The following is a 13,209-nucleotide window of genomic DNA, read 5'->3' on the forward strand; positions in this document are numbered from 1 at the left end:
AATACAAGCTCATTATATTTCCAGTTTGTTTAAAACTGTGTTGATTTTTTAAGAAATACACTGAATTAAGAGGAGAGACTTTATTTTCTTCTGTTAAAGCCCAGGATTGAAATGACTGAAATTGTTTGAACAAAACTGTTAAAAACATTATAAAGAGGTTAATCAAGCAGATTGATTTTTTTTTTTTCTTATAAATATCTAACATGCAAAACATTTAGTATGGTTTGAATGTTTCAAATTAATTCCTTGAAAAATGAGTCTCCTGAAAAATGATTTTGGCAAGCACTGGTATTACTGTACGTTCCTCTGGGTCCAAAAGCAAGAGTGAGTGGGAGAAGTGTCATCCATGTCCAACCAAACGCAGCTCACTGCAGATGTTGCCTGTTCTTGTGGTTGCATTCAGTCCTACTGGTACAACCAGCAGAGGTGCAATATTAAATTCACACATAATGCAGTGAGAAGGCAATGTCTGCATGAATTCCTGATGTAATCCACGTGCCAACACTTTCAATACTGTTCTTATGGGAATTTTCAGCAATGGTTATGTGTTTGCAGAGTCCCCAAAGTTCATTAAATTTGCCATTGACTTCAGCTAGAGAGGAAGTTAAGAAAGAATCCCCTGTGTTAAAGTCCATTTCATTACAGATGAATGAATATCTGATCATTGTTAGAGTCGGCAGAGTTTCTTTTCATTCTGCCAACACATTTGTGTGTTTCAAACACATAAAGTAAATGTTTTACGATTTTTATATCTCGGAAAAAAACAGTAAAAACATAAAGTAAGCAGTAAACTACTTATATTGGATAAGTCCTTGAGATAAAAACTGTAAACCCACTACAGTCTGGATGAACAAAGGCTAAAGAAAATGGTTTCTTGTACCTCACATGTACTTCAGCAAAAGTTAAATCCATGCCGATGTTAATAGATAAATAAATAAATCAGCTTTAGAATAATGACACTTAAAATGGCTCATCTTAAAAATGAAGGATGTCTTACATTCTATGTTACATTTCTAAGAGTTTATAAGTAACATTCACTTCTGGTTGTTCCTAGCATTAGCATTACCAAGATGCAGGCAGTAATTTAGGAATTTCAAGGCAATATTTTCCACCTTGCATATGCAAAGAGTTAACATTTATTAAAATTATTAGCATGTCCTTTTCATTAAAGGATCACAAATTGCTTTAGGTAAAATCCATATACAGTATTTACACTCAACAGCTATACAAATTACACGCATATTTAAATCCTCGGGAGCCTGGTATGTGTTTAGCTGACTCAGTGTCCATGCAATCCTCTCCGAACCAAGCTGGTGCATGGCCAGGGCTGTTTTCAGAAGTTCAGTCCCTTCTTGCTCTGCCGCCAGCCCTCCAATTTTGCAAATACCCAGCTTTCCATCCTTAAAGCCCCAAGTCACTGCATATGCCGGATTCAAAGTTCATGAATGCTGGCTTGCCCCTGTGCTTCCTCCAGCTTCTAGAACAAACCTGGAAGTTCAGACCAGCCCCTTTTGATGCTGTGAATTCTGGTGATGCCATCTGAGGACTGTGTGAGAGGTTTGTCTTCTAGTTTCCAAAAAACTTCAAGAAGCTGAGAAGTCAGCCAGACATTCCCTGTCTTTCACTGGCCTGTTTAGAGGGTGCTACTAGAGAAGACTTGTTTTGGTTTTAATCATCTGTCCTGCTTATTGTGATTGTTTGCCCTCCTGCCCTGTGCAGTTCGGCATAGGGATATTGTCCGCAATACTCTTTGCTGCCCAAAGTCAATCTCCCAGTGTGACGCCAGCTGGCATGGTAACGAACCCGCTGCTGTGAAAAACTAGGTCGTTCTTTGCAGTGTGTTTTGCCAGTTCTGAATTGAGCGCTTTGCGTGTTCAGAGTAACTGCGTGCACATCGCTAATCACTAGAGCTGCTTTTGATAATATCGGAGCTTTGATCTTAACACTCCTCATGAAAATTGCATAGTGGTACATCTCATCAGAAACACATTTAAGCTGCCTGGGTGTGAGAGGGGTCCAGGTTCATACGTTGAGGATCCGTGATGGTGCCTGGAAAACAGCAGAAGGATTGGGGGAGAACCTGGTCTTCACCTCTGGGATCTAGTGGGGTGAGGGGGGAAGAAAAACATTAGTATGACACAGTGCAACTGTCCAGAGAGCTTGAGGGGTCTTGAGCCTTGTGCCAATCTCTGCAAGACAAAGAGCTGCCCTCTTCACAAATCCCCCCTGACACGTACTCGACTAGCATCATGGCAAATTCACTGCTGGACTGGTGCTGGATTAAAATGAGGGGAGTTTTAGTGACGTGTGTCCGGCCCCTTAGCTTTTTGGAGACTGCCATCATGGTTCTGTCAAAGTGCTCCACTGCAGTGCTCTAAGGAGCCACAACCCCACTGTGCTGTGAGCAGACCTAGCACAGACCTGGAGTACCTGGCAGAGAAAGGGAGAAAACTGGGAGGCCACTGGCTGTGCCAGTCTGTGAAACTACAATTCTAGCAGGGATATAAACTCCTCAGCTCTGGAAGAATACGGAGATAACAGAAGTGATCAGAACTCTCGTGTCTGTGGAGTCAGATTTTCACTCCTTATGTAGCTGTTGGACTGGTGTATGAAGTTGGTTGTACTGAAGCACAGCTGGGTGCTTTGTGTCCTTCCTAATGGTTCAAACCCGAGGGATTTGAAACAGGACTGGTCCTAGGTGTGCATTCAGCCCAGGACACTGAGTGAATCTGGCCATAAAACGTAACAGGGGTGGGAAGCTTTGCTGGGTACTGGGGTTCTGATAGCACCATCCAAGCAAAAAAGAAGAGTGAGGCCCCAGGGAAAAAGTATAGGAAAAAAGGTATTGATCTGTTTGTTGTTGTTGTTGCATTGTTCTGTGCTTTCCATCCCTCTGGGGATGCATCTGACATGCTAAGGAGCAAGAGGAATGTCCAAAATGACCTGTCCACAGCTCAGCAGCACGGTACAACCTGCAGTCTGAGTCCTACAGGCAAGCTGTCACAACACGATGTAAAGCCGATGCTCATGTGCCCAGTGAAACCATGGGCTTCAGGCAAGAGGTAATGTCTGAGTGGCTATGTGTAAACCAGGGCGAGTCCCATTTCTGTTTGAACTGGTGTTTCTTTGGCACCTTGTCCGTTCCTTGCCTGTGCTGGCTGTGCCAGAGGGGTTGCAGTGGCACCCACAAGCTCCAAGAACCAGGGCCTCTGCATGGTCCAAGGCACAGTGTCCTCGGTGCTGTGTTTTCATGTCTGGGATTCCAGTTTTCTCTTCCCCTTCCTCAGGAAGTGGGAGCAAGACTCTGAGGGTACTTCTAGAAGCAGCTCCTTTGGGTCCTGCCTGCCAGGTTGGAAGCACAGGAGGGCAGTGTGTCTTCACACAGTGCTGCGCCCTTGGCCAGCGGAGGAGCCGTGTTCTACCCCAGGGCAGTACTGCCTGACGTGTGTCTCCCACTCCTCCCCTCCCCTCAGCTCTTTTTCCCTCCCCCTCCTGCAGGGGCATGGGTCTCAGGGTGCCTGAGCCCAAGGCACTGTCTTTTGCCCCTCCAGGGCCAAAATACACACCCTGAAACACGAGGGTCAAAATACAAGGTTTAAGGGTTAACCCCCCTTCTGGCCTTGTTGCTGCAGCTCAGTGAGCAGCCCAGCCTCGTCAGAGCAAGGAGGAAGCTTTGGTGAGCTCTGCAAATTCTCTCTTTCGCCTGAGGTGCCTGTCCCACTTTCAGTGGAGCTGGATATACCCATCGGGTGCCTCGTTGCAGCAGCACACCGGCAATCCTATGCGGAGGAGGTACTTTGCTGTCTGCTGATTAAACATTTCTTCCTCGTCTCCTCCAAGGCAAAGATTTACTTTTTACATGTGGCCCTGGAGGATCTGCTGTCGTCTGACGGTACCACACGCTGCGCTGGGGAGCTCAGCCCCGGCTCTGCTCCCTGAGCCACTTGCTGCTTGCCTTGCCTTTGGCCACAGGCTGCGAAGCGCCCTTCTCCACAGTGGTCTCAGGCAAGCAGCTGCTAGCTAGAGCAGAGGATGTAAAATGGGCCTTATGCAGAGAGAGGCAATATATCTACATCTACACAACACACCCAATTGTGGGAATGGCAATTCCTGGACTTCCTGGCTTTCAGGCAATTTAAAATCTTGGTCTCGGGTTGAATTACGACATGGTATTGCTTCCTCTAGCATGGTTTTCTGAAAGCAAAGGGTTGCCGCAGTCAGACAGGACACGGCGATACTCTACACACACCACACCGGTAACAAATGAGGAGTTCCTGATGCGTACCTTGGGTTTTAGCCCAACTGACTTTGGGATTTTAAAAAAAAAAATGTTTTTTTACCTTAAAATCTGCCTTGTAACTTGTCTCTTGAACAAAATGGTCTGCTGGGATAATGAAGCCTTGCTTTGTCTTTATAGGCTTGGATGGTTTTGCTCCAGTCCAAGGGCGATACTCTTGCCTGAAATGAGATTGTCAAGACAAAAGAACCCATAAACCACAACATACTCACAGGGTACTTCTGCTCAGAGTGGTTGCAAACCCAGAAGGCAAGTCGGGTTACAATCAGCTTACGATATTGAACTTAGATAAGGCAATCTGGGAACAAAAGAACTTAGCCTAGAGGCCTGACTTTCTCAAAAAGCCCAAACTGAAAGATGCATTAGGGCATAGACCCGTCTACCTGGCTGCCCTGGCTTCTCTCTTTTATCCTTGGCAACACATGTATGTGCTGTGTCTTGGAGGTGCTCGGTGCTTTCTTCCTGAATAAGAAAATGTCAGGGTCACTTTTTGCTTGCTAGCATTCACTGACTCATTGGTCACTTGCAGTGTAAACCATTGTAGTTTGGGGATCCAGGAGTGCCGTCTGCGTGTGCACAGAGGGAGGCCACCTGCTGATGTTGCCTTCCTTTAGCTCTCTTGACACCAGGAATGTTTGCCAGTGTGTTCTGTATTGCACTTCGGTAGCAATGTAGGCTGAAATGCATCTGAAGGGAGACAACATCACGCTTGCCAGATGCTTCAGCTAGTGGTTTCCTTCAAACAGGGGCAAATGCTTTGACTCTGCATGATAATGTCTGAGAATAAGGCGCTTGGGTACCTTATCATTGGAGCTGTGGCATCTGTGGAACGGGTACAGAGACTGCATGCTTGGAAAGAGGCGTGTGTTTTAAGGGCACTGAAGAGCATTCAGCTTCCCTCTGCTTTTTGGCTCGTCACAGCCAGGCTTCACTAATGCCTTCCTCGTTAGGACTTCTTAGATGCTGCAGTGGCAGGCAGCTGACCTGGCTTGTGTGCTCACAGAGAAGAACAGGCTAAGTCTGCTCTCTCTGCATATGCAGCTCTGACAACCAGTTTAGGCAGCTTCTGTAGCAAAAGGAGAGGAGGCTAACTAAGCTGTGACAAGCTGATGTTCACACGCTGGTATACCCCAGATAATAACCGCACTTAACTGCACTTCACTTGATGGTTGTAGATAGGATCCTGAGTCATGACCCTGGCACAAGTCCTAAGCCATGTCCAGGCTAGAAAAATTGGCTTTGTTTGTAACATGCTGAGCCTAGCTTTGACCACAGCCCTTCTAATTTTCATTTTTTTCCCAAGCGTGCTATTTGCTATTTTGATAGTGGCTGCAAACTCCTCTTTAAAAAATCTTATTTAAAGTATATAAGTATGGGGTAGTAGTTTAGCATGCATAGTTTGATTCTGATCTTTTTAATATATTACTAGAATACACACTGCCTGGATTGTGCTTGAGTTCTAAATGCAGTTTCAACCTTAAAATGCTGCCTCTCTTGTTGGTTGATGTGTAGACGTGAGGTACAACCCTGGAGCACACCTAACCTAGAGACAACCCTGCAAACTAACAAAGTTAATTCTGAAGAGTTGTTGCTATTCATTTCCTGCCTGCGCTGCCCTCCTGGAGCCCACAGCCGGGGCTGGCATCAGCTTGTGTACTGGCAGGGTGAGTTCTTAAATGCACTCAGAGTTAGTGACAGATGTTGCCCTACAGGAGAGCTTCCCACTCCCGGGAAAGCACAACCAGGCCCTGCTGGGGCTGTCCAAGGGCCCTGCAAATCTTGTATGTAATCAGTTTGTTCCTGCTGTTCTGAGCTGCCACCTCTTGCCTTCTCAGCGTCTGGCTTTTCAGGCTATCTCAGGCAGCAGGTAAGTGCCTGCGTGGCTCTCCTGCTGGCAGTGGTGCAATCCCTGAGGCTTTAGCACCTCCAGGTAAGAAAGCACCTCTGCAGAAAGGTGATTTTGGCTAAGTGGTGCCCCAGGAAGGCAACCTTTCAGCAGGGAATCCCAGACAAGTGTGAATGCCGAGCTAAATCCAGCTCTTCTCTGCTGCACAGCCAGAGGGAAGATGCTGGCTGGGCAAACTACCAGCAAGATGGTACAAAGCCATCAATTACATCCCAGCAGTTCCAGCCACTTGAGCCTGCTATCCCCCAGAAAGCCCCAAGGATGCTGATGGCATCGCTTCTGAACCACTCATTCTTGACACAGCTGGCCCCCCTGCTGCACTGCCCTGCAGGGGAGTGTGTCCCCAGCTTTCAGGGAACAACTGGAACCACTGTCTGCAGCCAGCTCTGGCTCAGTGCTCTGCAGCAGATCATTTGCTGATTTGGCAGACCCCCAACCCCAGTTATTTTGGATCGCAGGACCTTCATTTTGGCTGGAAGCCAAGTTGTTCTCCTCACAGCCTGGAGAGACAGAATGACTTCTGAGGTATCCACATGCAGGAGGTGCCTTGTCCAAGATCCCAGGAATTGCAGTTACTTGCAAGAGAACGACATCACGGGAAGGGGGAATTACAGGAGTGATGTGGAGTTGGGGAGAACCCCACATGGTCTGACAGCCAGCTGCTGCTGGGGATGAACGTGAGCCACTGCCTGCTGCTGGAGGGTGGTCATCTTCATCCTTCCTGCACTACCCCTCTCCCTCCTCCCCAGACAGCAGCTCTCAGTTTACTTTGGGGTGCTCAAAGCAGCACTGGGACGGTGACTGTTTTGCTACCCTAGGTGTTAAAAGGTGTTCCCAGATGGAGCCTCAAGGAAGGAGCACTTGTGGTGGGATGAGAGGATGGGCAGCTGCCATCCTCTTAGCAGAAAGCTATGGGAGGGGGGCTGAGGGCAGGCCTTGGGGCTTGGTTTCTGCCTTTTCCCATTTCCCCTTCTTTCTCCTTTTCATCTAATGTCGGTTTGGGTGCACTTTGACTGGAGGAAATTCCTCTGAACTTTATGCAACAGCTTTGAATCTTCCCCGTTTCAGTTCTGCAGCCTGCTTGGCAGCACAGCCAGCTTCTCCTGCGCCTTTCCACCCGCCTCGTGCTCTCCTCCCACGGCCCCGTCCCCCTTCCCCCATCCAGGCTCTGCAGAGCACGTCTCTCTGGATCTATCCCAGTGCCTGCACCAAGCAAGCTTACTTCTTAAGTACCATAAAAATCGGGGCTTCAGTATTAATTTCCCCAAGCAGCAAAATGCTTAAGAATGTAAAGATAACATTAAGCCTTGATTATAGAAGATTTACTCCTATTATGAAGGATAAGCGTGTGTTTAAATATCTTGCTGGATCACAGATGAAGCTTCTTGCACACAGTACTCCTAACCCTGCCAGCTCACGTGTGCTCTTAACTTCAGTGCAGGTATTTTTTTTCTTTCTGCACCTCTGAAATAAAATGCTTTTCACTGGGCAGCAGTGACTGCAGCTCACCTTGGCCTTCTGTGGAAGCAGTAGTTGAAGGCAGGCAGGCAGTACAGGCAGCAAAGTGACATGCTCTGAGACTGCATCTGTAGCAAGGGGGAAGAAGGATCATTCCCCCTCGTTCTGTGGTATCTCCTCTGGTGGGGAGATCCCTGCTCTGCAGTCACAGTGCTGAGCACATGCACAGGAAGGTGGGAGCTCAGCTCACCACGGGATCCCCCACCCTGCTGTTTCCAAAACCATTCATGAGGGCATCCCAGGCCTTCACCCCTGAGCAACCCCAGCGCTTCGCACGTTTTCTTTTCCTCAAAGCACCAGACCAGAATTGCTCAGTCCCTGCGAGCAGGAAGCCCTGCTGATTTCAAGGCCTCCAGTTTGGGCTGCTTTGCTGCAGCGCCTCCACACCCACACACAAGCCGGGTGCTCTCAGCCCTCACCCCCACCCAACCCACTGATGGTGCTGGAACGCCAGCTTCAGCGATGAGGCGCTGCTGGGGGCTGGCACTGTGCGTGTGTGCAGAAACTCAGAGCTGTCCTCCCCCTTCCCTGAGCGCAAATCCAAGAAAAGCTGATGGCTGGGGGAAGAGACAAAACAGTCACAGCTCTGGATGCATTTGAAACGCTTTCTCAAGGCTGGCAGGTTACGGAAGGGGAAGCTGAGTAACTCAAACACATACAGCTGAGCCTCAACCAGGGCTCTCCTGTCAGCAGGACTAGGACCAGCTCCAGCAGAGCAGTCGTACCCATGTCCCATTGCCTTCCATCGAGGCAAAAACGGGTGCTGCCCAGCAAACAGGACCTGCTGGAGATGCGTTGCTGATAGGACCAGCTTCTCTCATCCACTGAAGCAAGGAGCTAAGTAAGCCCCTCATCCAGGACCTAGTGCTACAATTTATGGCACTCAAGTCTCTGCTGTGTCAGAATTACATAGCACCTGTGCCTCACTGCTGAATGCCAGGAGCCCCTTCCATGACCCCAAAGGAGGTGTGGAGGGGGGGCTCAGTGCTTCCTTCTGCTTCCTCCTGCGTCCACCTGATGCAATCTGCTGCAACCCTCTGCAGCAGTTCCCAGGATCTTTTTGCAGTTGGAGCACATCCCATTTTAGCCTTTCAAGTGCAGCTCCTATCAATCCACCTTGGTCTGTGTGCCTGAGCTCCCCCTGTGGAGCCCGGAGTGGCCTTGACTTCAGTCAGAGCCTGCAGAGCTCCAGCTATAAAATCCACACAGAGACCTGAGGACACAGGGCAATGTTCTGGAGAGCAGGCTGCCATGTGCCCTCCTACCCTTTGTGCTGAGTTGTTAGTTCATAATTAAAAATTTACCTCCTCAGAGAGAGGAAGGAATTTTTCCAGTGTCCCCTCTACATTTATCTTTCATTTGGCTCTGGAAAGACTCCTCCAAAGTCCCAAGGAATGGGACTGCTCTTTTGGGCTTAGTCACTGATGTTCTGCTAAACATAAATCTGCCTGGCTGCACCATGTGCAAGGAAACAGCTGGGTTTGTATGCAGCTGGGTTTCCTTCTGTGCTTAAAAAAAGAGTGCAGAGAGAAAGATGGAGCAGGAATGTACAGAAGGAAAGTCTCACCGAAGGATTGAACTGATGCACAAAAGCAGATCAAGCGATGCCGGATGGTGCTGGGGATTCCCAGCTACGCTTGTATGCTCCATGAGAACAAACATGCACTGGGGGGTTGTAGAAACATGCCGCCAAAACCCCCAAATTAAAAATAATCAAACAAGAACCCCAAACACAAAAACCCCATCAGCTTACTGAATTAAACAAAAAAATGCCAATGCCCTTAAAAGCTTGGAGTGGACCAGGTCCCAATGCCAACTTTCTGCACTTTTGAAACCAGTCCTTCCCTTAGGAGCTCATCTCTTTAACATAAAAACAAACCCAGCTGGGGCTTGTTTTGTCCACCCTTGTGATGACCCAGCTGAAGTACCTGCAGAGCATATAAATCAAATGGCCACCTGTCCTGAGTGGCTACAGCTGGTCTACACACAGAGGCTGCTCCTCAGGGCTGCCTGGAGCCACAGACAGCAACAGCAGGAAAGGGGAAATTTACACCATGGTTCTCCCTCAAAAGGAAATGAAGGCACACCCCAAAACGTGTGTGCTTTCCACCTTTGCTCCCCATGTTGTTTTATTTATTTTTTATTTTGAGTGTGACCACCGAGGAGCTGCTGTGTGCACAAGGGGAGTCTCTCTGGCCTTCACCAGAGGGGAAGATGAAGAGCACCAACACCGAACAGCGCTGCGTGGCTGCTGCCTCCAGGTAAGTGTTCACGCACCGTGCTGCCGCCTTTGGAAGACAACAAGGTGCAGAGGAAAAGTGGCCTGCTCTGTGCTTGGTGAAGGTGGACTTGTGGTTGTGCAGCCTGAAAACAGTGCACGTGCTGCAGACAGCCGTGCCCCAAATGGAACTGGAAATGGGCAAATAGCAGCCAGGTACCAAGTGCTCCCCTCCTGCTCAGTCTCCCTTGAAAAAGGAAAAGCGTGAGAAGGAAATGCGTGAGAAGGTATTTTCACAGCCTGCAAGGCTGTTGTGGGCTTCTCTCTTGCTGTTGGTTGTGGCTCCTGTGATGCACCTAGGGTGCAGTCAGTTGTTGTCAGTGTTATGGGGATTTCTTATACTTGCAGTATTGCACTAGGTGGTACTTCAACAAAGCTGTGGGAATTACTGGGAATAAGACAAATGTGGTTTGACTTGCATAGGGCCTGTCTGCAGGTAGCCTTCAGGCAGCTTAAATGTGGTTCATGGAGAGCCCTGCTCTGGGGCAGCTGCCCTGCTCCTGCCTCAGCCTGCACTGCTCTGCTGGGGTGGGTTCCTTGGCTACCTGCAAGCCTTACTTCTTGTATGATTTCTGTTGTGATTTGCTCCCAGGTATCTCGCACAGCCAACATTGTCCTGCGATCTGCAGACTCTTTCCCCTTTTATGACATAGGGAGCCCTGGGTAGGAATAGCCGAGCCGGGGAGGAAAGGCGTGCAAAGTGGCTGGGCAGGGAGGCTGTGGCTCGGATGCGCTCTGCATGGGGGGTGTTTGAGCAACAATTTGGAGCCGGCTGCGTTTCTGAAAGCTGAATCTGGCTGCTGGTGTGTTAGAAAGGCTTCCTTGACACGGTAATTCCTGCACTGCTTTGAAATCTCAAAGTGCTCATCAGGACCAGCTCTGTGACCGCTCGGGGGGATGCAGCAGCGGTGAGGCAGGGCGAGCAGTGGCTGCGCCTTCTCCAGCCGGTGCTGACCGCGAGTGGCGGGGCGCAGGATCGGGACTGCGCTCCTGCAGGGCACCGCGCTGCAAAATGTCACAGACCGCAATTAGCGGGGGAAGGAAGCGCTGCACGGCTACCCGAGGCACAACCAGCGACTGAACACTTGTGGCTCTGTCAGAATAGGATGAATTCCTCCCTTAATCCCTCTCGCAGCACACCACGGTCCCCGCGCCCCGCGAGGAGGAGACGGGCGGTGCGAAGGAGCCGCAGCCCGAGTCGGGCACCTCCCGCCCGGCCCCGCCGCTCGCTCGGGGACCCGAGGGGGCTGCGGCGGGGCTGAGTCCCCGGGGCTTGCTGAAAGCCGGCGCCCCCCGCCCCGAGCCGCCCGTTACCTGTAGGACGTGGTGTGGCCGCCGGCTGGAGGCGAGCGGGGCCGGAGCTGCTCGGGGCCGCCGGGGCCGGGCAGGGGGCAGGCAGCGCGGCTCGGGGCGGCCGCGGGCACGGCGGGGGGCTCGGCCCCGGCCCTGCCGCCGCCCCAGGGGAAGGGTGCCCGCCTCGGGAGCGGCCAGGCTCGGAAATCCCGGCGGTACTGCGTCTCCGCCGCCGGGGGCTCCCCGGCAGGGCCCTTCCTGCGCCCCCCCGGCCGGTCGGGGGCGGCTCGCGGGCGGGGGGCTGCGGGCGGGCGGCGGCAGCCCCGGGGCGGGGGGGAAACGCCGCCGCTCTCGGGTCCCCCGGTCGCCTCGTCGGGTTCGTCGATGGCCGAGTAGTTGTGGATGGTGAGCGGCACGGAGAGGTCCGACTTGTCCAGCTGGCTCCAGAAGCGCGCCAGGCAGCACACCCGGCTGATGCAGGGCCAGGCCATGGCCGCGGCGCCCGCAGCCGGCTCCGGTCCTCATCGGCGGCTCCTCCTCCTCCTCCCGTCCTCCCCCCCCCGCCGCCCCTTCCCCGCTCCGGGGCTCGGTGCGAGTCCCTGGCAGAGCGGCTCGGCTTCCCTTCGGAGGCGCTCCCTGCTGCCCCAAAGCCGAGCCCCCCTCGGGCGTGCTGCTGCGTGCGCGATCCGCGGATGGCAGCGCTTGCTGAGGACCGGAGCTTGCAGGTTTTCTCTGGGGGCTCAAACCAAAGGGTCCCGGTGCCGATCGCTGACGCCCACAGGATTACGCTGGGGATAAATCTAGCTTTTGAAATTGGACATCTTATGTAAGAAGTGGCTGCGGGCCATGATGCTCCTCCGCAATTCCCCGTTCGGGGTGTTAGGGAGGACTCTGAATCTCCTGGCAGGTCTCTGAGCTGTGAAATACGGAGCTGTAAAAGTGAGGCATAAGCAGACTCCACCTATTAGAAAACCATCTATTTAAAAGCTAGAGGGTACCTCATTTTAGAAAGTAATCTAGTTACGGATGGATGGTTACCTGGTAAGACTAAAAAACAAAGTAATTGTGCAGTGAAATTCAGAAGGCTGAGATTTACTGCTCTCCTTCAGCTAAGCCATTGAACCTGTGGTGCATTAGCACCCCGAATTTAGGTGATGTTGGGACCTGATTCTGGTAAGGAAGGACAGACGCGGCTATGGGCTATGACCAGACCTCTCCTTGAGTGCCCGGCCTCTCTGTGAAGCAGCTATTTGGATGGATAGACATCCCTTACAGATAATTGTGTTGTCCAAAACATACAATTTGACACTTACTGGCGCTACTAGCTGTTTTAATTACTTATTTTTATGTGTGTCAGGGCAAGGAGACTGAAGTTTGAGATAAAATTTTGGTCCCATGGAGAAATCCTGCCTAAATATGTGGGATATCAGATGCTCAGTTTCACTTGTTGCCCCCAAACTCCAGACTGTACCCTAGTTTTAGGAGTAAGTGAGGAACCACTTAATTTTCTGGTGCTCTTTATTTATTGTATCTAGAACTGTTCTGCTCTATGTAGTAATTTTTCCCAAATACCATTTATTTTTAACATTTAGACACTTTATCCTGGTCAAGAAAAATGTTTTTACCGTCTGGGCGAAGACAGAACATTCATTTGATTGTGTTATTACTGGCAAAGTACAAATGGTGCTCTGATCCTTGTTCTTAGGCCTGATTGAGCAAAATACATCAAGGAATAAATGGGATGTCTCTGCTGCCACTGTGCCTGCCGCTTCTTGGTACTGCTCTGGCACTGCACATCTCAGAGCCCACCTTCAGCATCCGGGAGGGCTTTGAGTAGCTGCTCACGCCAGTGTGTAGGATGAGGTTAGCACAAGGGGGTATCTCGGACAGGAAAACCAGGAGGAGCTGGATGAGATT

General features: G+C 50.7%; 1 protein-coding gene across 2 annotated transcripts; it reads right to left on the reverse strand.

Moving 5' to 3' along the window:
• MAP6D1 (MAP6 domain containing 1) lies at nucleotides 1-11,783 on the reverse strand (the record flags this gene model as incomplete). 2 transcript variants are annotated; one of them, XM_082766896.1, is made up of 3 exons in its annotated part: nucleotides 1-2,049; nucleotides 4,341-4,458; nucleotides 11,314-11,783. In XM_082766896.1, the coding sequence occupies 3 exons, from the start codon at nucleotides 11,781-11,783 to the stop codon at nucleotides 2,023-2,025; spliced, it is 615 nt and encodes a 204-aa protein (XP_082623022.1). In that variant the 3' UTR covers nucleotides 1-2,022. The 2 variants fall into 2 exon arrangements, with proteins under 2 accessions (XP_082623022.1, XP_082623021.1); XM_082766895.1 differs by having other exon boundaries at nucleotides 1-2,100.
• Nucleotides 11,784-13,209: the final 1,426 nt, after the last annotated feature.

The sequence above is a fragment of the Aythya marila genome (assembly GCF_965140915.1).
Source record: "Aythya marila genome assembly, chromosome: 9".
Classification (NCBI taxonomy): domain Eukaryota; kingdom Metazoa; phylum Chordata; class Aves; order Anseriformes; family Anatidae; genus Aythya; species Aythya marila.